General features: G+C 34.3%; 1 protein-coding gene across 2 annotated transcripts in view; it reads left to right on the top strand.

The window, feature by feature from the left end:
* MED13 (mediator complex subunit 13) overlaps positions 1-20,509 on the top strand; it is a 96,547-nt gene extending 76,038 nt beyond the window's left edge. For both annotated transcript variants that reach the window (XM_086360560.1, XM_086360561.1), the window contains 12 exons: positions 1,476-1,665; positions 2,529-2,991; positions 4,169-4,388; positions 5,031-5,222; positions 5,401-5,624; positions 7,459-7,601; positions 8,064-8,222; positions 8,340-8,525; positions 10,573-10,721; positions 12,276-12,449; positions 16,080-16,180; positions 16,515-20,509. In XM_086360560.1, coding sequence (XP_086216686.1) covers positions 1,476-1,665; positions 2,529-2,991; positions 4,169-4,388; positions 5,031-5,222; positions 5,401-5,624; positions 7,459-7,601; positions 8,064-8,222; positions 8,340-8,525; positions 10,573-10,721; positions 12,276-12,449; positions 16,080-16,180; positions 16,515-16,647 — 2,334 coding nt within the window. In that variant the 3' untranslated portion in view covers positions 16,648-20,509. The remainder of the gene's footprint in view (positions 1-1,475; positions 1,666-2,528; positions 2,992-4,168; positions 4,389-5,030; positions 5,223-5,400; positions 5,625-7,458; positions 7,602-8,063; positions 8,223-8,339; positions 8,526-10,572; positions 10,722-12,275; positions 12,450-16,079; positions 16,181-16,514) is intronic.
* The last annotated feature ends 723 nt before the right edge of the window (positions 20,510-21,232 follow it).

Raw genomic sequence — 21,232 nt, 5'->3', positions numbered from 1 at the left:
ATACATCCCATTTAAGATAATCTTTTTCTGAAAGAAAGGGTAATGTTGTTAAATGGCTAGGAAAAAAATTACATTTTTTAAAATTCTAGTCTTTTTTTTTTTTTCTATTTTTTTTTTTCTTTAATAGAAAATTATTTAATTAGTATACATGTGTTCCCCATCCTGAACCCTCCTCCCTCCTCCCTCCCCACACCATCCCTCTGGGTCGTCAGGTAGTGACTCTAGTCCTTACTTTGCTCATAGTAAAATACAGCTATGATAGGCCTCTCTAAGACTCATTTTATTTCTGAAATTCTTGGCTGGTCTTTTAAGTTATAATTCTTATGTTGTATCGACCATTGAGTGCAATGATTATAAATTTTAAGTACTCTGGAACATAAAGTCTTCATTTTATAGTCATTCCTGAGTATCCTGAGTGTATTGATTCTAGGACCCCTTGCAGATACCCCAATCTATGGATGCCCAGTCTCTTATAGAAAATGTCATAGTATTTGCATATAATCAAAACACATCCTCACTTATACTTTAAATCATCTCTAGATTACTTACAGTATCTAATGCTATGTAAGTAGTTGCAGATGCGGGGAATTCAAGTTTTGCTTTTTGAAACTTTTGATTTTTTTTTTTTTTTTTAAATATTTTTGATCCATGGTTGGTTGGTTGAATCTGTGGTTGTAGAACCTAAGGATATGAAGGACTTATGGTATTTTCCTTCTCCTACAAATACTTGGAAGTCTAGTCTTTAAAATTTCTTTTACAATCTGAATCATTATTTTGTGCCAGTTTAATTCCTCATTAATATTCTGCTTAATAATTGCAAGATATCTGTAGTGTGTTTTATAAAAGTAAGTGTTTCCAAAGAGTGTTACTTAGAACACTAGCCCTGCAAAATCTTCCGAGAAAAAAATTCCATAGTTAGATAGGCTTGGGGAGACATTGTGTATCTATTTACCTTTTAGAGATTTATTATACATGTTAGATAATTAAAGCCTTTGAAATTCTTACAGTAAAGAAATTCTTTGTCATAAGTTTTCGTAACCCAGTGTTGCAAACCTATTTGAAATTGGACTTCGTATAACAAACCATAGTGACCAGCAGAATTAGAGGCAGAGCTGGATATTTGTATTTATATACATGATTTGAAATAGTTATACGACTTAAAATGGCTGCAGATCTGTACTCAGTTACTTCTGTATTCTGCAAGTTTTTGTTATTTGAAGTACGTGGTTTTGGTGCTATTATTATCTAGGTGTTTTATTTCATTGGAGATAACTTTGATAGAAATTTAATGGATTTCTAATGTAAAAAGCATGAAGACTTATGGCACTGTTTCACCCTTGATATTTTTATTCCAAATGTTAATTCTAAATGATAAAGCTTATTTTTCAAATAGCTTCAGTGCTTTATTTTATCATATGTACTAAAAAAAACTATAGCAAATTCACTAATTCTGATTTCTGTATATATGTTTATAGTGTTGTCGATTGGGTCAACATAGACCTATTTCTCGATTATTGACGGATGGGATCATGAGAGTTGGATCTACTGCATCAAAGAAACTATCAGAAAAGTTGGTAGCAGAATGGTTTTCTCAGGCAGCTGATGGTAACAGTGAAGCATTTTCTAAACTAAAGCTTTATGCACAAGTCTGCAGATATGACCTAGGTATTGAATTTATATTTATTTTTAGCCAATTTTAGCAAAGTATGATGCAGTCCACCAACGTTTTTTGTAAATAATATTTTAATGAAACACAGCCATTCATTTATTTACAGGTTGTCTGGGCCTCCTCTTGTGCTATTAATATTAAAATCAGAGCTAAGTAGTTGTGACAGAGACTGTGTAACTTGCAAAGCCAAAAATATTTACTATCTGATCCTTTACAGAAGAAACTTTGATCACTGCAATAGGGCTCCTTTCAAGTAGGAAGATATGTGTTTTTTGTTTATTAACATTAAGATTCTTGATTTGTTAATGGTTTAGGGATAAAAACAACTTGTAGTTTCCTCTACAATATCAAGAGATAGTTCTTTGTTGGAATTAAGAAAATGACAGTTATTGAGACTTGTTTTTAAAACCCTTAATTAAATATCAATGGACTTACTTTAGACTTAATCGAAAGAGACACAGAACCAAAACATTGAACCTCATTAGACATTCCTATCATTTGAACTCCATAATTTGAACCCCTCTGTTTTATATTGAATTAGTCCCCAATATAGTCACTTTTCAATTTGTGGCCAGGGAACTCTTTGAATGGTTTAATGAAAATTTGCTGGATATTTCATAGAAATCATTTTTTTTATTTTGTATCTGTTGGTTTTTCAATTGAAAGTGGTTTTCAATTCCATTCAGAATTCATTTTTTTCACTTTCTAGGGGGAATAGTAAGCTAGTGTGCGCTACACTGTTGGCAGGCAACTTAGGGAGAGGGTAATTAGTATCCACTAGTTATTATTCACATAGTAACTAAAGAACCAGTTAGTGAAATAAAGAATTAAATATCCTGCTTGTTTTTATTTTCTTTAGGTCCTTATCTTGCTTCCCAGCCATTGGACAGCTCTTTACTTTCCCAGCCAAATTTAGTTGCCCCTACAAGTCAGTCTTTGATTACACCACCTCAGATGACAAGTACTGGAAATGCTAATACTCCATCTGCCACCCTAGCGTCTACAGTGAGCAGCACTATGACAATGTCTTCAGGTGTTGCCATGTCTTCTTCAGTTGCCACAGCTAACTCAACCTTGACTACAACTTCAACTTCATCTTCGTTGTCCTCCAGCTTGAATAGTGGAATGTCATCAAATAAACTACCTTCATTTCCACCTTTTGGCACTATGAACAGTAGTGCTGCGGGATCCATGTCTACACAAGCAAGTACAGTTCCGAATAGCCAGCTAGGAGGGCAACCTCCATCAGCTCTACAAACAGCTGGCATTTCTGGAGAGTCGTCTTCAGTTCCCACTCAGCCACATCCTGATGTGTCTGAAAGGTATCTTTAAATATACTAATTTCGCAGAAATATAAATACATGCCGCTTCTATCTGAATAAGAATATAGAAGAGCCTTTGATCTTACCCTTGAAATTTTAGTTTTTAATGTTGAATATTTTACCTATAAAATTATGATGAAGACTCTTGGTAAAGTCTTTGTCATAGAATCTCAGAGTGGAAATGAAGACCTTGAAAACTGTCTAGTCCAGTTGTCCTGTGATGTTTGAGTCTATTCTGTGACATAATTGTCAAGTTGAGTTGCCTGTGCAAATCACTAGTGATTTATAAGTCACTATTGAATGACCCTGTTCAGAGGCATAAGAGTTGTACCAGGGTTTGAATCTTTGCTCTGTCGTTTACTGGCTATCACTTTAGGAAAGTTACCTAGCCTTTTTGAGCTGGTGTTTTCTTATCCGGAAAGTGGGAGCAGAAGGATATAATGTACATTGTGTGCCTCAGAAAATGCTTCCAATCACATTTGTTATTTATAACAACAACAACAATGATGATGACAGCTCTGTTCTTTTTATGAAGAAGATATTCCCTTTTGATTTATAGGTTAGGTTAGCCTGAGCCTGGTTATATCTTTCAGCTCCCAGTTGCAGTTTTCCCCAAAGTTAGAAATGTGATTAAAAACAAACTCTTAATTACCCAGCTAGATCCTTCCATCTTTAATATCTATAATAGATTTGGAGTTTTAAAAACTCATACCGCCATCAAAGAATGAAGCTTAATCACCAGTGAAGTTATGAAGTATGAAATGAATGTGTATTTTCTAAAAAGGTAGTAGACCACTGACTAAGTCTGGAAAACTGGTTTCTTTTTGGTCTAGCTCTGCCTCTAGACAGCCTTGTGATCTTGGGCGGCTCATTTAACTTAACTTTTGTCTCAGTTTTAGCACATAAGCACTACACTGTCTGACATTTCCTATACTCTGTGGTTTTAAGAATTCTGTTTCTTTTAATTGCAAACCTCTTAATGCCAAAGGTCTTTGTACACCATGAAATTGTGTACATTTATGATTCTCTTTGGAATGGTGTCCCTCATTTTTAGAGAGGCTCTCGATAGCACCCCACCCCCAAAGTGGGGAGAGGATAAGAACCTCCTTTGATGCTATTTTAAGAAGGTGGAGTACAGATTTTTCCCTAACTGTCTTATTTCTACTTCAAATTTTAGCACAATGGATCGAGACAAAGTGGGCATTCCCACAGATGGTGATTCACATGCAATCACTTATCCACCTGCAATTGTTGTTTATATAATTGACCCTTTTACATATGAAAATAAAGATGAGAGCACTAGTTCTTCTAATGTATGGACTTTGGGGTTACTTCGATGTTTTCTGGAAATGGTCCAGACTCTTCCTCCTCATATTAAGAATACTGTTTCTGTACAGGTAAGAATGATAAATGTTACAAGTTTATTTAAAACAATTTGGTCCTGATAGTTCACAGCTACTATTCTATATCTAGATTGATTCTCTAAAAGCCAGATTTATTGACTTCATTTTAAATGATATTAGAAATCTTAGAGAGTTTATAAAAGATAAACTTGCAGTCATACTACAGTAATAATGGAGAATAAAAAGATTGCATTAAGTAGGGTAAATGTTTCTCCTGTGTTACTTTTATATGAACTAATTTTTAAATTCATTGGCTTAAATAAGAAAATCAAGAATGGTCTGAAATAAGCTAGAGTTCTAAATAAGACTGGTTATAAAGTAAAAGTAGAGAAAAACTAACCACACATTAAGTTGTATGAAAAGAATTGGAATTATTTCTTTATAGACTGCAATAGGACTGTGGCAGTATTAATATAGCTGCTACGTAGAAATGTCTAAAGATTTTTATATAACTCATTAGTATAATTGAGTATTTATTAAAAATCTATATACTAGATAAGAAAGTATAATTCTTTATTATTTTACTTAGGTTCTGTTTAAATTTTCTAAAAAATTTTTTAGAGTTTTAAACCTACTATTCTTTTTTTATCTCTTCTTAAAAGTTTAACGTTTGTACTATTTGCCTTTAATTCTTAGATTGTTCCCTGTCAGTACCTGTTGCAACCTGTGAAGCATGAAGATAGACAAATCTATACCCAGCATTTAAAATCTCTGGCTTTTTCGGCCTTTACCCAGTGTCGGAGACCACTTCCAACATCAACCAATGTGAAAACATTGACTGGTTTTGGTCCAGGTTTAGCCATGGAAACAGCTCTTAAAAGTCCTGATGTATGTTTTCCATAACCAAAGTTATTAAATGACTACTTTGTATGATTTTATGCAAAACTAAGTGCAGGTTTCTTTTTAGTTCTTATTTTCCAGTTATCTTGTAATGGGTTTTTATTTTCAATAAAAAGTTTTTCTGCACTTGTATGGTGCCATAGTAACTTAACGTTTTATTCTACAGAGACCAGAGTGTATTCGACTTTACACACCTCCTTTTATCCTGGCTCCAGTGAAGGATAAACAAACAGAGCTAGGAGAAACCTTTGGGGAACCTGGACAGAAATATAATGTTCTTTTCGTGGGCTACTGTTTATCACATGATCAAAGATGGATTCTTGCATCTTGCACAGATCTATATGGAGAACTTTTAGAAACTTGTATCATTAACATTGATGTCCCAAACAGGTATTTTATTTTCTTAAATGTATCATTATATAAAGTCTTGGGATTATGGGTACATTTCATTTCTTTTATAGTGAATATTTATATTATATAAGGGAATTAATAATTTTGATTAATCTATTAAATAGACAAAAGAGATTAAAGCCCCTAAATTGTATATAATAAACCTTGAGGTAATGATTTTAGCCTAACAAATTTTGAAACATGGGACTAGAAGGTCATTTGCAATTTAAAATCCAGTAAAGCATCCTAGAACATTTATTTTTCTCAGGTACCATCTAAGATACAGTCCCTAATAAACTGAATTAACTTTATTCACTGAGAATTTGGGGCTTCTCTGGTGGCTCAGTGGTAAAGAAATCCACCTGTCAATGCAGGAGACGTAGGTTTGATCCCTGGGTGAGGAAGATCCCCTGGGAAATGAAATGGCTCCCAACTCCAGTATTGTTGCCTGGGAAATCCCTGGAATGGAGGAACCTGGCAGCTACAGTCCAGAAGGTCACAGAAGAGTCAGATATGACTTAGTGACTAAACAAAAAACAATTAAAAATTTTACTATTTAAATATTAGAGTGTCTTCTGAAAATGGTGGCCCTCTTTAGAATTCTTCTTGATAGTAGTTAGGTATCATGACTAGTTATTCATGAAGGCTGTGACTAATAGTTTACAACAGATGAACCTTGTATTGAGTTATCACTTAATAGACATACTGATACCATATTTCAAAGCTAGTGAACATTGCTTAAGAGAACGTGAAAAGTCCATGAAATAACTTTTGATCTTTCAGTTTTGGTTCTCTCCTTTATTTTCTTCTTTCTTTTATAAACAGTCTGTAGTTCTAAGGTCAGAAATTGGTTGTATGCAAAAAAAATTGATTATTTGGGTATAGTGGCGCTGAAGAAACAGATATAGAAATATTGATCTATGAAGGATGAGAATGAGAATAGAGAAATAATAATACTACCTTCCCAATACAGAGATAGTATATTGCCATTTTACTGAAAGTAAAAGTGAGATGATGGTTAAGAGGTCCAGTGCTAGAGTCATAGAGATCTGGATTCAAATCCAAATCCTGGCTTATTGGCTGTGTGATCTTGAGAAAATTACTTTACCCAACTGAGCTATAGCTTACTTTTCTGTAAAATCAGGAGGATAATTTTATCTGCCTTATAAGGGTTTTTAGGATGAAATGAGGTGTTACATATAAGTTAGTTAGGCTGCTGCTTGGTACATAGTAAGTACTCAACAAATGATAGCTACTATTGCTCTCCAGAGAGTGTTTATGTACTTGGCCTAATAAAGGACATGCATGCAGAAAACAGCTTTGTTTGTTCTGAGAAGTATGGGGGAATTTGTTCGATATTTTTCTTTTTCTTTTTTTTTTTTTGACATTTTTCAATTTAATGTATGAAGCAGAGGTTGGCAAACTCCAGTTTTGGGGCCATATCTGGCCACACTTATTTGTGTAACTGTTGTCTGTTTCATGCTGCAGCAGCAGAGTTGAGTTGTTGCAGAAGAGTTTTGATGGCCTGCAAAGCTTAAAATATTGGCCCTTTAAAGAATGAGCTTGCCAGTCTCTGGTGTAGAGCACTGTTTTTGATGAATTTTGATAATTTGTGAATAGTTTTTTAATTTTAAGTATATATTTTAGCATGTATTAAACAAAATGTAAACTAGCATACCAAACCTGTAATTTTATATGTATTCTTATTTAGGAGTTGTGAAAAAATGTCAAGCATTAAAATGAAGGAACCAATTTTTCACAAATTCGAGCTCTTTTGAAATGTCATCATTGGAATTTTAGAAATATTTATGACTGTCTCTATTCCATACAACAGAGCTCGTCGGAAAAAAGGGTCTGCTAGAAGATTTGGTCTACAGAAACTTTGGGAATGGTGCTTAGGACTTGTACAGATGAGTTCATTGCCATGGAGAGTTGTAATTGGCCGTCTAGGAAGGATTGGTCATGGAGAATTAAAAGGTAAATTTTTGTTTTTATTTTTTAATACTTAAATTTCTGTTTTATGTTAATTCATATACTATTCAAAGCATATCTAGGAATAGGTACTGAATAAAATGCAAAAGGTAATAAAAACCTAGTATTCTGTTGTCTAGCGCCCAAATGGCCTAACTCAAATTTTAAGAGAACTTACTGCAATTTTATATAAGTGCTTTTACTGCTATTCTTGTCATCTTCCAGTTTTATCCCCTTTCTGCTTATTAGTCAACTCATCCTATATTCAGTACATACTGTTATCAGCATATATTGAAGTTAGGGGGTAAAAGATGTTGAGACATATCAGTAATAGACTTTTGACTTGATGACTCTTGAGGAGTACATTAATTTCAAAACCATTATGTTTTAACTTTTGTTCTCTAGGTTGGTAACAGTGCTTTTACTTTGGATATTATTATTATTATTATTTACTGTTGATACCCACAGATTGGAGCTGTTTGCTGAGTCGTCGAAACCTGCAGTCTCTAAGTAAAAGGCTGAAAGACATGTGTAGAATGTGTGGTATATCTGCTGCAGACTCTCCTAGCATTCTCAGTGCTTGCTTGGTAGCAATGGAACCCCAAGGCTCTTTTGTTATCATGCCAGGTTAGCTATCTTTAGTTTATGTCAGATTTAATTCTTATGTACTTAAGTTTCTAAGTATTACGTAAAATTGATTCTTCATTCATTAAAAGAAAAAAATACCTTTCATTTTCTTTTCAGATTCTGTGTCAACTGGTTCTGTATTCGGAAGAAGCTCCACTCTAAACATGCAGACGTCTCAGCTTAATACCCCACAGGATATATCATGTACTCATATACTTGTGTTTCCAACTTCTGCTTCTGTGCAAGTAGCTTCAGCTACTTATACCACCGAAAATTTAGACTTAGCTTTCAATCCCAACAATGGTAAGTGAATTGTTCTCTGAAAAGTGAAAGTGAAGTCGCTCAGTCGTGTCCTACTCTTTGCAACCCCATGGACTGTATTCCACCAGGCTCCTCCATCCATGGGATTCTCCAGGCAAGAGTACTGGAGTGGGTTCTCATTTCCTTCTCCAGGGGATCTTCCTGACCCAGGGATCAAGCCTGGGTTTCCTGCATTGTAGGCAGACGCTTTATCATCTGAGCCACCAGGGAAGTCAAATTGTTCTCTAGAGGTTTGCAGATATAAAATAAATCTGGGTGATTCTGACTGATTATAGATTGGATAATGCCTCCCAAAGCATCTGTGTCCTGTATATGTTCCTGAAACCTGTGATTGTTAACATTATATGCATGTGCTTGCAGATCTGAGTAAAGCTCTAAGATGGAGAGATTACTCTTGCTTATGCAGCTGGGCCTGAAACGCAGTCTTATATATCCATAGAAGAGAAATTTGACTGTACACAAAAGAGGAGAGGACCGTGTAGTGGGAACAGAGGAAAGCAGAGTCAGAAATGACTGCTGCTGACTTTGAAGATGGAGGAAAGAGCATGAGCCAAGGCAAATAGGAATAGATGTTGGAAAAGACATGGAAACAGATTTTTCTCCTGGAGCCTTGAGGGAGAGCACACCCCTGCCTATACCTAGATTTTTGGCCTAATGACTAGCATTTTGATTTCAACCCAGTAAAACTGAATTTAGACTTCTCACCTCCAGAACTGGAAGAAAATAATGTTTGTTGTTTAAACATGTTTTTGGAAATTTGTTAAACTGCTACAGGAGACTAATACCATTCTTCTGCTTTATTGATATCAGAACTAATGCTGTGAATTACCCCATAAATGTTTACTTATTTTTTGAGTGATTAATTAATTTGGCTACACTGAGTCTTGCTCATAGCATATGGACTCTTAGTTGTGGCATTTGGGAATCTAGTTTCCTGGGAGTCAGACTCAGACTCCCTGCATTGGGAATTCAGTCTTAGTCACTGGACCACCAGGGAAGTCCCTGATGTTTACTTAGGTTAAAAGGCAGCATTGGTCATAAAATATTTGTACAGTTTATGTACATACTGTTGAGTTACCTGTATGTAAACTTTGCAGGTCATTTTATATTCTTTTCTATTTTGATTTACCAAAAGAGTATAGTAATTTATAACTTTTCTAGATGTACTTGTATAGATTGCATTTTAGTACAAGAGAAAATAAGTGATGTTCCATTGTTGCTCTGAGTTACCTTAGAACATGGCACATCTCTAAAGTCAAAAGTATGCGTAATAATTATTCTCCTCTTTTAATGTGTATACAGTAACTTGAGTATTTTAATAATAAAGAATTAAGGAATTTATTCTGACTAGTCTCATTTTAAATACATTTTCATTCCCAGCATTTGTGTTAGTTTCCTGTTGCTATTTGTAACAAATTACCACATTCTTATTGGCCTAAAACAACACACATTTATTTTCCTACAGTTCTGGAAGTCAGAAGTCCAAAATTATTCTTACTGGGCTATAAATACAAAGTCAAGGTATCTACAGGGTTGATTCTTTCTAGAGGCTCTAAGGGAGAATCTGTTTCCTTGTCTTTGACAACTTCTAGAGACCATGTACATCTCTTGCTCATGGTCCCTTTTTTCATCTTCAGTGCCAGCAAGATAATACAGTCACATCTTCAGTGACTCTAAGCTTACTTTAACCCTCTTATTAGGACCCCTTTGGTTACATTGGACCCACTTGGATAATCCAGAAAAATCTCCCCATCTCAAGACCTTTAGTTTGATCACATCTGCAGAGTTCTTTATCGTAACATATTCAAGGTTTCTGGAATTAGGATGTGGGCATTTTGGGGAGGGACCATTATTCAAAGCAGTCTCATGTTTATTTATGCATAGTTGATTATTTGGCACATGGTAGACATTCACTAAATGTTGATTACATTAACTCATTTTGGTTAAGATCCATTGTTTTAATCCTTTCTTGTAAATGACTGTGGGATATGAAAAAGGGAATATTTAATTTTTTCTTCCTTCTTCATAGATGGAGCAGATGGAATGGGTATCTTTGATTTATTAGACACAGGAGATGATCTTGACCCTGATATCATTAATATCCTTCCTGCATCTCCAACGGGTTCTCCTGTTCATTCTCCAGGATCTCATTACCCCCATGGCGGTGATGCTGGCAAGGTAACCCTGTTATAAATTCAGTTTATCTAAATGTCATTCATTAACTTAGTAATGGATTATATCAATGAGAGAGAACACTTTTTTCCCTTGAAAATTAGCAAGAAAATTAAAACAGTCCATTCATGTACTTCTACCACAGAGAGTTGTACATTATTAAGAGGGTCTCTAAGGTTCTTCTTTCTCTGACTTTGTATTTTCTAGACTACTTGGCATTAATCCTTCTTTTAGTTTTCCTGCCACTTCACCATAGCTTCTATGTAGAAATAGGATTAGATTATCTGAAAAACAGGATATGACTCTAAGAGCTGCCATTCATATCAGAGCTGTGGACAAGGAACATAAAGGAAATACTGATTTTCCCATAAAAATAGAAAAAACACCGACCCCTCCCCTTTTTATTTTTACCACTTACAGAAACATTTTGTCTTATCCTTCTGTTTGAACTCAAAACTATTTGAGCTTCATTTGAATAATATTATTTGAATGAAATTATATATATAGTGGTTATTTAATTATTGTAATATGCATATGTTTACATATGTTTAAAGAAGGATCTTTGTTTGACCTTACTTTGCATCCTTTCCTTTTTCTTTTTTAAGTGGAAAGAAATGAAATGATGGAAAAAAAGAAACAAATAAGGAAAAGCACCAATAATCATACCAGTTTAATAGAACCAGTTTTGTGGGATCTTAGTTCCCAGATCAGGACTGAAACTGCATCCTTGGCAGAGAAAGCATTGAGTCCTAGCCACTGGACCATCAGGGAATTCCCTTAGCAGCTTTTTAATTGCATTGTTCCTTTACCATAGTTTGTTCTCACTGCTGTTCAGTTCCTAAGTCATGTCCAATTCTTTGCAGTCCCATGGACCACGGCATGCCAGGCTCCTGGGTTCTTCACTATCTCCTGAGTTTGTTCAAATTTATGTCCATTGAGTCAGCAGTACTATCTAGTTTGTTACATATTCCCCAAATATTGGACACTTAAATCTTTTATTTTTTTCTGTTGTAGGTAATAATTGCAGTGAACATTTCCTGTTGATATATCAGTTTTCTTTTTATCTGTTTCCTTAAAATAAATAGCAAAGAATGTGTTAACTAGTCTAAAGGATCTGAGCATTGCCATAATGCCTTCCAAATGACTCTTAATTGCATTTTATAGATAGTGCTACATGAACAAAGATAAATTCAGTCCACCTTTTGGATTGGGATATGATCATGAATTAGTTGAGAGGGTATTAGGAAATAAGTTAGAAAGTTCATTGAATGTTTTGTACTTTTGAGTCAGCTACAAAGATTTATACACACACTCACATGCTGAACATGTGCTTGGCATAATAATACAAACTTGTTAAAATAGTATATTTTCTTAAAACTCTTAAAATTCATTTATTTAATGCTATTACTAATTATGATACATAGCAAATTGATTTTTTAAAATATCCAGTATTTTTTAAATTGAAGTAATTAGATAATGAGACTGATAGTAAAAAACCATTCTGTATTTATAGCTATTATAGTAAATGAATTAACATATTTTTAATTTTGTCTTTTTAAGGGTCAAGGTACTGATCGACTACTTTCAACAGAATCTCATGATGAAGTAACTAATATTCTTCAGCAACCATTGGCCCTTGGTTACTTTGTATCAACTGCCAAAGCGGGTCCCTTACCTGACTGGTTCTGGTCAGCATGTCCTCAAGCACAATATCAGTGTCCCCTTTTTCTTAAGGTATTGCTCTTATTTTTTTTCTGGCCAGTTCCTGAGTGATGCTGATTGACCACTTAAGTCCTAAGAAGTATGGAAGTGATGTTTTGAAGTCTTTAGCTTTTGTCTGAGGTCTTAAATGCATTATCACATATAACTCTCTAGATAAAATAACAAAGAGAATAATTATGAAACAATTCTAATTCTTAAATTTATATTAAGTTTAAACTTTTAAATAACTTTAAATGGACTATCTGAGACCCTTGCTCTTAATTATTTTTAGCTGCACATTTAGAGTTTAGAGCTAGAAGAAACCTTGTATTAAAATACCTTTAACCTTTTCATTTTCTCAGTGAGCATGTTAAAAGTTCAGAAAAAATCATTTGTCCAAAGTCATAAATTGGTAGTAGACTTGATTAAAACTGGATCTTTTAATGATTATGTAATGTTATTCTTTGAATTATATCATAGTATACTCCTATTATGCATCATTATTTTGAGAACTAAAGGATTCATAATCTTTGTAAAAATGTTTACTATTTAGGTGCATTTCCCTACCTCCTTAAAAAAGCTTGCTAGCTTTGTGTAAATTGCTGTGTTAAAACTATTGAGTGGTTTTCAAGTAATGGTATTCTCAGACCCATAGTGACTTATTTTATCAAAACAAATTAATTTTCAAGTGATACAACAAGGTGGAGATAAATTATAAAATGGTAAAATGAAATGTGAAAGCTCTATCTAGAGTTTGTTCCTGCTGCTACTACTACTTTTCCAAAATAACAAATGCAGATCTGATTTCACTTACTCTTGTATGAACCCACCAGAAGTAGACTGGTTTATTCCATAAATTATGCTAACTTAAGTACTTGCCAACTGATTTTTATTTGTAGGATGAAAGTTGAATAGTATATACTTTCGTTTTTTAGGATTATATTTAGTGGGTACTTGAATCAGTAAGCTTGTTGCTGTCTTTTAAGCCTGTTACTATTAAATCTGAATCCCTTGGCTCACATATCATTGAGTCAGTCACATTTTGATTAAACAGTGAATTTCTGTAGCACATTCATGAAGAATACAAGAGCTGTTGATCTGAATTGACTGTTAGTGAGATAATATATTTAGAGAGTGTTGGCCAAGGTAATAGTTTTAGCATAAGACTTTTCTACCCCTTCCAGTGTATGTGTAGTGGTCTTGTGTCTCATTACAAGAACGTGTTCCCAGGGGGATTTCTGCACTTCTGTAGTAATCCTTGGAGTTTCTACAAAACAAAGGGTTCTTTGCTCCTTTAGGAAGTGCTCCATGTGCTTTCTGCTCTCTTTTGTTATTACCATACACATTAAAAGCTCTGAAAAACAGCAGCAAATAATAGTGTTTCACAGAACATGTTTTTAAGAAACACCACTTTATAAGAAGTCCAAGGGACTATCCAGATTCTTTTCTACTCAATATTTATTTGCAGAGAGGATAGTGTAAAGTGGGCATTCACCCTCAGATACAGTGTAACAAGATTAGGACTTCTGGTCTGAATTACCAGGTAAGGCATAACTTACCATAATTTTGTTCACCTTTTTTTTTTCATACATTCCATTTTATTTCTATACCATAGGCAATAAAATCATTTGGTATGTTTCTCTTGTCTTGGGAAAAAAAGGTTACCTAGATGATTAAAAAAATCTTTTTATCATTGAAATTAGAGCACTGCTACTAATTACATTCATTTATTTGTTATAATCTGCCATATGAAAGACTTTTGCTTATAACTCATAAATCAAGGGCCCATGGGCAGTTGAAACATATTTTTGGTTATATTTCTAAATACACAACACAAAATTTTACACGTATTATTGCAATTGTAGAGGAGAGCGCATCTCAATATAAAATAGTACCTTTTATAGTCGTACACCGAATGAGATCTGTCAAGAGTTTCTGCAGTCAGTACTATGTCTTTTCATAGCTTAACACTATTATATATTTTGACTTACAAACAAAACAGTTCACTTTCTTTAATTGAAATGTGAAGAAGAGTACCACATTCCTTTCTTTTACTCTTGATTGCCATACCTAAGTGAGTGTATGAGTTGTTACTAAGCCTCCACTATGAAATGGGATGGGCAAAAAATGCATCTGTGCACTGTATTACCTAAGGTGCTCAGTCAGTCAGTCAGTTCAGTTGCTCAGTCGTGTCCAACCCTTTGCGACCCCATGGACTGCAGCACGCCAGGCCTCCCTGTCCATCAACAACTCCCGGAGCTTGTCAAACTCACGTCCATCGAGTTGGGAGATGCCATCCAACCATCTCATCCTCTGTTGTCATCTTCTATGCCTTCAGTCTTTCCCAGCCTCAAAGTCTTTTCCAGTGAGTCAGTTCTTCGCATCAGGTGGCCAAAGTACTGGAGCTTCTGCTTCAGCATCAGTCCTCCCAATGAATATTCAGGACTGATCTCCTTTAGGATGGACTGGTTTGATCTCCTTGCAGTCCAAGGGACTCTCCAGAGTCTTCCCCAACCCCATAGTTCAAAAGCATCAATTATTCAGCGCTCAGCTTTCTTTATGGTCCAACTCTCACATCCATACACGACTACTGGAAAAACCATAGCTTTGACTAGATGGACCTTTGTCGGCAAAGTAATGTCTCTGCTTTTTAATATGCTGTCTAGGTTGGTCATAACTTTTCTTCCAAGGAGGAAGCGTCTTAATTTCATGGCTTCAGTCACCATCTACAGTGATTTTGGAGCCCAAGAAAGTAAAGTCTGTCATTGTTTCCATTGTTTCCCCATCTATTTGCCATAAGGTGATGGGACGGGATGCCATGAACTTCATTTTTTGAGTGTTGAGTTTTAAGCCAACTTTTTGACTCTCCTCTTTCACCTTAATCAAGAGGCTCTTCAGTTCCTTTTCACTTTCTCCCATAAGGGTGGTGTCATCTGCATATTTGAGGTTATTGATATTTCTCCTGGCAGTCTTGATTTCTTGCTTGTGCTTCATCCAGCCACTGAAAGTAGCTCTGCTTAAGATTTATAGCTTTATAGGTAAAATATTTGCATATGCTTACTTCTGGCACTTCAGGCTTCCCAGGTGGCTTTAGTTGTAAAGAACCCACCTGCCAGTGCAGGAGACATAAGAGATGTTGGTTCGATCCTTGAATTGGGAAGATCCCCTGAAGGAGGCCATGGCAATCCACTCCAGTATTCTTGCCTGGAAAATTCGCTGTGGACGGAGGAGCCTGGCGGGCTATGGTCTGCAGGGTCGCAAGGAGTCACACACTGAAGCTACTTAGCACAGTACTTTTTTCAGCGCTAGACCTAGGTTAATTTGCATAGTCTATGTTACATAGAGACTATACTCAGGTTTATCAGTTTTGTTCTTTCTTAAATGTTTACTTTACACATCTAGGCAGGTTATACATAGAAAATAGTTAAAAATCCTTTTTGTAGGATTATTATGTGGCCTAAAAAGCAATGAAACTGAAAAAATTTTGTTATGCACTTAAAAATTATATAATGAATTAAACAAGAAGAATAGCCATGTTTATAGTGGCTCCCATTCATTACATAAGTCTAAAATATATTTCATCAAGGAGGAGACCTTGGGAAAATAAGGTAAAGCCAACAGATTTTTTTCCATGTGGCTGACCGATTATCTGTTACTTTGTAGGCCTCTTTGCACCTCCACGTGCCTTCAGTGCAATCTGACGAGCTGCTTCACAGTAAACACTCCCACCCACTTGACTCAAATCAGACTTCAGATGTCCTCAGGTACAGTTCTTTTTACCATTAAGCTTGGAAGGAATTATCATGTTGGTCCTTTCATATTTTTGTCCTTTTGGGCAGTAGTTTACAGTTGTGTTACCTTTGGATCTCTAGTTGAATTGTCATTCAGAATGAGTGCTTTCCTTTCTAATACATGTAATCTACCTCTGAGAACATTTTAATGAAAATCAGTTTTCTTTAACCTCCCCAAGACCCTCTGTTTCATACTTTAACTTTTTTTCTGTGTATGACTTTTAATCTTATATGCCATCTTCGAATTTGCTTCCAAAATTTACAATGTAGGTACATACATGACTGACTTAGTTTACTTGCTTTTCAGGTTTGTTTTGGAACAGTACAATGCACTCTCCTGGCTAACCTGTGACCCTGCAATCCAGGACAGACGCTCATGTCTCCCAATTCATTTTGTGGTGCTGAATCAGTTATATAACTTTATCATGAATATGCTGTGATCTTCATTTGATGGAACTGTGCAAGAAAAGAACAAGGAAAAAGATTTTGCTGCAACATTAAGTTACAGTTATCTTCTCAGTGAAAGTCATTTGTGATGGGGTCTAATTCTTATTACTTCAACAAATATTGTTTTGACTTGGGGGGAGGGGCGATAACCCTGTTATTTTTCATTGACTATACTGAACTCTTTAGGATGATGACTGATCATACACAACGTATTATAACATTTTCGTAGCAAAATTAACCTTTTTTTTTCCAGTCACAGTATTTGTGAAAAGTAATGAGCCATAGTACCCAGTCATGTTAAATGAATATTAAAAGCATGGAGAAGGAAACATGAGGAACAATGAATTTCAACATATGGCTTCAGAACATCAAGATGTTCTTGTATTGGATTATAGTATCTAGTATTCAAAAATGCCTGCATCTCTTATTTATTGTAAGTTTTTAAATGTATAAATTGTCTTATATTTCTTAACCTCTTTTATAAAAATTTTCCTAGAAGGTTTATACTGCCTTCTTGCTTTAAAGCAATTGGTCTAAAATATATGTAATCGTCTTAATTAAAAAGTTGCAGTAGGGTTGCTTTTAGAGTATTATTTTTTTGTAAGGGGGTGGGTGGGACAGTAAATTTGTATTGTCTTGATGTACAGTTTAATGGGGATAGAGGGGAAATAATGTCCATACCATTGTGTGTGGAGGATTTACAGCTAAGCTGTAGTTGCAGAGTACATGTACAGTAATGAAGTTCACTGTGTTTATAAATTGAAAAGGTACCGGGTCTTACAACATTTTATATCGATCACACCTTTACAGAATAACATGATGGCAATATACAAGTGATATTGTTAGGTGGTTTAACTTAGAATAAAAATGAGAATTCTTCAGTTATATTTTGTACTATGGTTTAGGGCTATGACTAATATTTCAGGCCATTTCCAGTGAAAGAAACTTAGTTTTACAAGAAAAACATTTGCTACTGAATGCTTAAACTAATTTTGGTGTTTAATGTTACATGCTTAAAATTTTTTGTTTGATTTAACAGTGGCACATCTAGGCATGGGAGTATTATTAATTATGAAAATTATCTTCAGGATCTGCTATAGGTTGAAATTTAGCCCAGCTCTAGGCATTTTACAAATTATTTTAAGAGCAGTCACTCTTGATTGTTTGACTTTTTTTTTTTAATTAAAGATTGGGAATGTGTGTGAGAGTATGCATATGTATGGGTGTGTGTGTGCAATCAAACTGTGGTGTAAATAGATTCTCAGTGAATTCTGGTATTCAGACTATTCCACTAGTTAAAGAACCATTTTCTAAACTTAACCTGTTTCCTTTTGCCTTTTTTATTTATTTAATTTTCTTGGTTTGGAGATGGCAGTCCCAAACACCAGAGTCTGTACTTTTCTATAACACAGCTCAGAAAAGGCAGGGCATATGCCAAGGAGGTTCTCACCTCCCTAAAGAAGGGACTTGAATTTTAGGGACTTTAATTCACCCCTTCCTTCAATGCAGCTTTCCCTCTTCTTGTTTGCACATGCCAAGAAAACTGCTTTTATGCAGCCTTTATCCCCTTAAAAAATCCTTTCTACAGTGCTGCTCACAAGAGAGTCCAAGTTAGCCTCCTACCTGTGTAGCTGACTTGAATTCACAGTCGCCAAGTCTACCTGTCTTTCTTGGAAGCAGTCTAGCTAAATTCTGAATTTGTATGTTCACTAATTCTCTACAAGGACAAAATGGATTGTATTTACAAAACTGTAATTTGGTATGTTTTGTTATTTTTTTTTTAAACTGAAACTTGTTTTGTAAATACTATATGCTTAGCTTAAATATCACTTTCTTATGAAAAATACAACTTCTTCAGATTGTGTATATTAAAACATTAGCAAGTCTTGTTTTTCCTATAGAGAAAACACAATTGGTAACAAAGGTTTTCAATCATTTGTTCAAAATTATAATGCAATCCCAGTGGTCAGCCTATTTTGAAGTGAAAATTTAAAGGTCACATCTGTGCATTTGTTCTTAAATTATGCTAACACACTACAGATTATGTTGGCATGTTTTGTTCTGTACTTAAAAAAATACTTGTCTGAGATTTGAGGGGAAAGATGCTTATTTGAAATTTGTATTAAAATGGTATTCTTTTTTATATATTTTATTATCTCAGTAGTGACTCTTTAAAAAATATACTCTCAGTTGTTTAAAATCACTAATCTATAGTAACCACACCTCAGTTTGAAAACATATTTTTAAAAAATTATTCCCTGACAGTTTCTTTTATATGGAGCCATAAGAAAGGAACCCATTACATGATTCCTTTTTATCTGGGAATCAAGGAATAGTTCCCAAATATATAGGATTTACTGATAAGATTTTTTTCTTCCCTTCATATATAAATTCACACTCAAATGGAAAATTATTAAATAGCCATTCGAAAAGGTCAGGAAACTTGTTTCAGGAAAAAAAAAAAAAAATTAAGCCCTTTGTGCAGGATGATGGATCTGACTTACTAGTGTAGTCACAGACAAGTTTTGTTTAAATAGGTAAGCAAAGTAATATACTTTATACCAGTTGATCACCAACACCATGACTTCTTTGTTACAGTGCTAATGTCTGTTTTTTGTGCAGTTATCCATTACAAAGTGGGGTGGGAGTTGAGTATTTTGGCATTTTAAAGGATTAGTTATATAATGTCTGCTTCCAGCCAGTGAGAAACATCTAGCCATACCTTTCTTATGCAAGCCATTCAGTTATCAGGACTGTGAATTAACACTGTATGAATAAATTTCTGTACACCTTATTGTTTGGCCACAAGGCCACCAAGTGTACTTATATGTAATCCTTAAATTTTAAAGTAGCTGTAATTTTTAAATCTTTCTAACTTTTCTTAAACCACTAAAAATTAAGCTCTTACTACTTAGTCAACTATCCTCAGCTGTATTCGTACTCAATTGTCAGTATGGCACAGATTACTGTATTTAAATATTCTCCTTTCGTCTTCATATTTACCTTCTGAGGTAATTTTTTAACTTAATGTGTTACTACAAAGATTTGCAGATCTTTAATCAAGCACTATGTTAATACTGTAATATCAAAATACTATGTTGCGTTATTTAAAATGTTCAAATTGAATACATTAAAATGAAGTTTTTAAATGCTGTTGCATCATATAATTTGCTACTCATCCACTATGGCATCACGTATCAGTCTATTAATACATTTAATGTTTCATGAGTGATGTTTTGGTCTGGGTTTCCTTTAAGACTTTAGTTTGTCTAAATTAAGGAAAAATGTTTTTGACATAAAATTCTTTTGCTTCCCTGCAACCCTCAAAAAAATATGCTAGAAAATCTTAACCATTCAGTTTTTCTTGATGTTTTAATGGGCCCAGAACTGTGGTTTAAATTTTTATATATGTGTTTTCTTTTTTGTGGAGTATTAATTTAAAACTGGATTTGGGACCTAAAATACTCCTCAGGTTGATGTATTCATGAAGTTTTAAAATAGCTTTAGTTTTCAGAGTAAACTGGATTTGTGGACCTTAAAGTTACTGAGTTTAAACTATAAATTGTAATGTCATTACTGGACATGTCAGCATCAACTCTCTCAAAATAGCTTGGTCACTTTATGAAGGGGCGTTTTAAAGTTGTTTAGCAGTGACATTTAATATGGTCCAATTGCTTTTTTTTTTTTTTTTAACGTGACAAAAAAAGAATAAGGAACAAACACTATTGCTGCCGAATGCCATAACACTGAGTTGTACAAATTGTGATTGAGGAAATGAAAAGGTTTATACTTTTTAAAAAAAAAAACAAAAACAAAAAAAACTTCAAATGGAATAAATTATTCATGAAGCCTTCATTGTGGTGTCTCATTCTCTTGAAAATATTTCCATCTTAAATTCATGTTAAAAGTGGTAGTGGTATTTTTATGTCACTTATAAATGAAAAGGGGCAATCCAAAAACTGATGAGCTTTTAATTTCTTTGAAGTATTTTGCTTTGTAAAAGATTTTAATCATACATCAGTGTATACTATACAGGAAAATTGTATTTATACATATAAATTCCTTTTAGGCTGATCAGTTTCATATTAGTTTTCTAGTCTAGACAAGTTACCTTGAAATACTGAAAGCTTAGTTCTGTACTATAAAAAATCGCCTAAGTGTTATTGAAACATAAAGTAGGTGGGTGGGAGGTCTGTTGGTTTGTTTTTGGTTTTTTGCAGCACAGAATGGTTTGTGGGATCTTAGTTCCCAGACAAGGGATTGAACCTAGGCTTTCAGTAGTAAAAACGTGGAGTCCCAACCACAGGACTACCAGAGAATTTCCAGAGAAGTGTTGTTCACATATAAACAACCAATTGAAAAATAGCTCTGCCGATTTTGTTTAAGCAGCTGTTCAAAGTATTTTTGTCCAAACTTAAGCTGAGTAAGGACAAATCCCAAAATTGTGCTCATTTTAAAATTGGTGGTCATTTCTGACAGCAGAAGTAAAAAAAGAATCCTTTAAAAAGGTGTGAATGTCATTGGAATTTCTAAATTTTTTTTCTGTCAAGAGAAGACAAAAAAATTATAAATATATAT

This window comes from Bos grunniens, chromosome 19, assembly GCF_055505025.1.
Source record: "Bos grunniens cultivar Pamir isolate PY7600 chromosome 19, Bosgru_T2T1.0, whole genome shotgun sequence".
NCBI classification, from domain to species: Eukaryota; Metazoa; Chordata; class Mammalia; order Artiodactyla; family Bovidae; genus Bos; species Bos grunniens.
The sequence above is the reverse complement of the archived record's forward strand: the minus strand, read 5'-3'. Positions and strand labels throughout refer to the sequence as shown.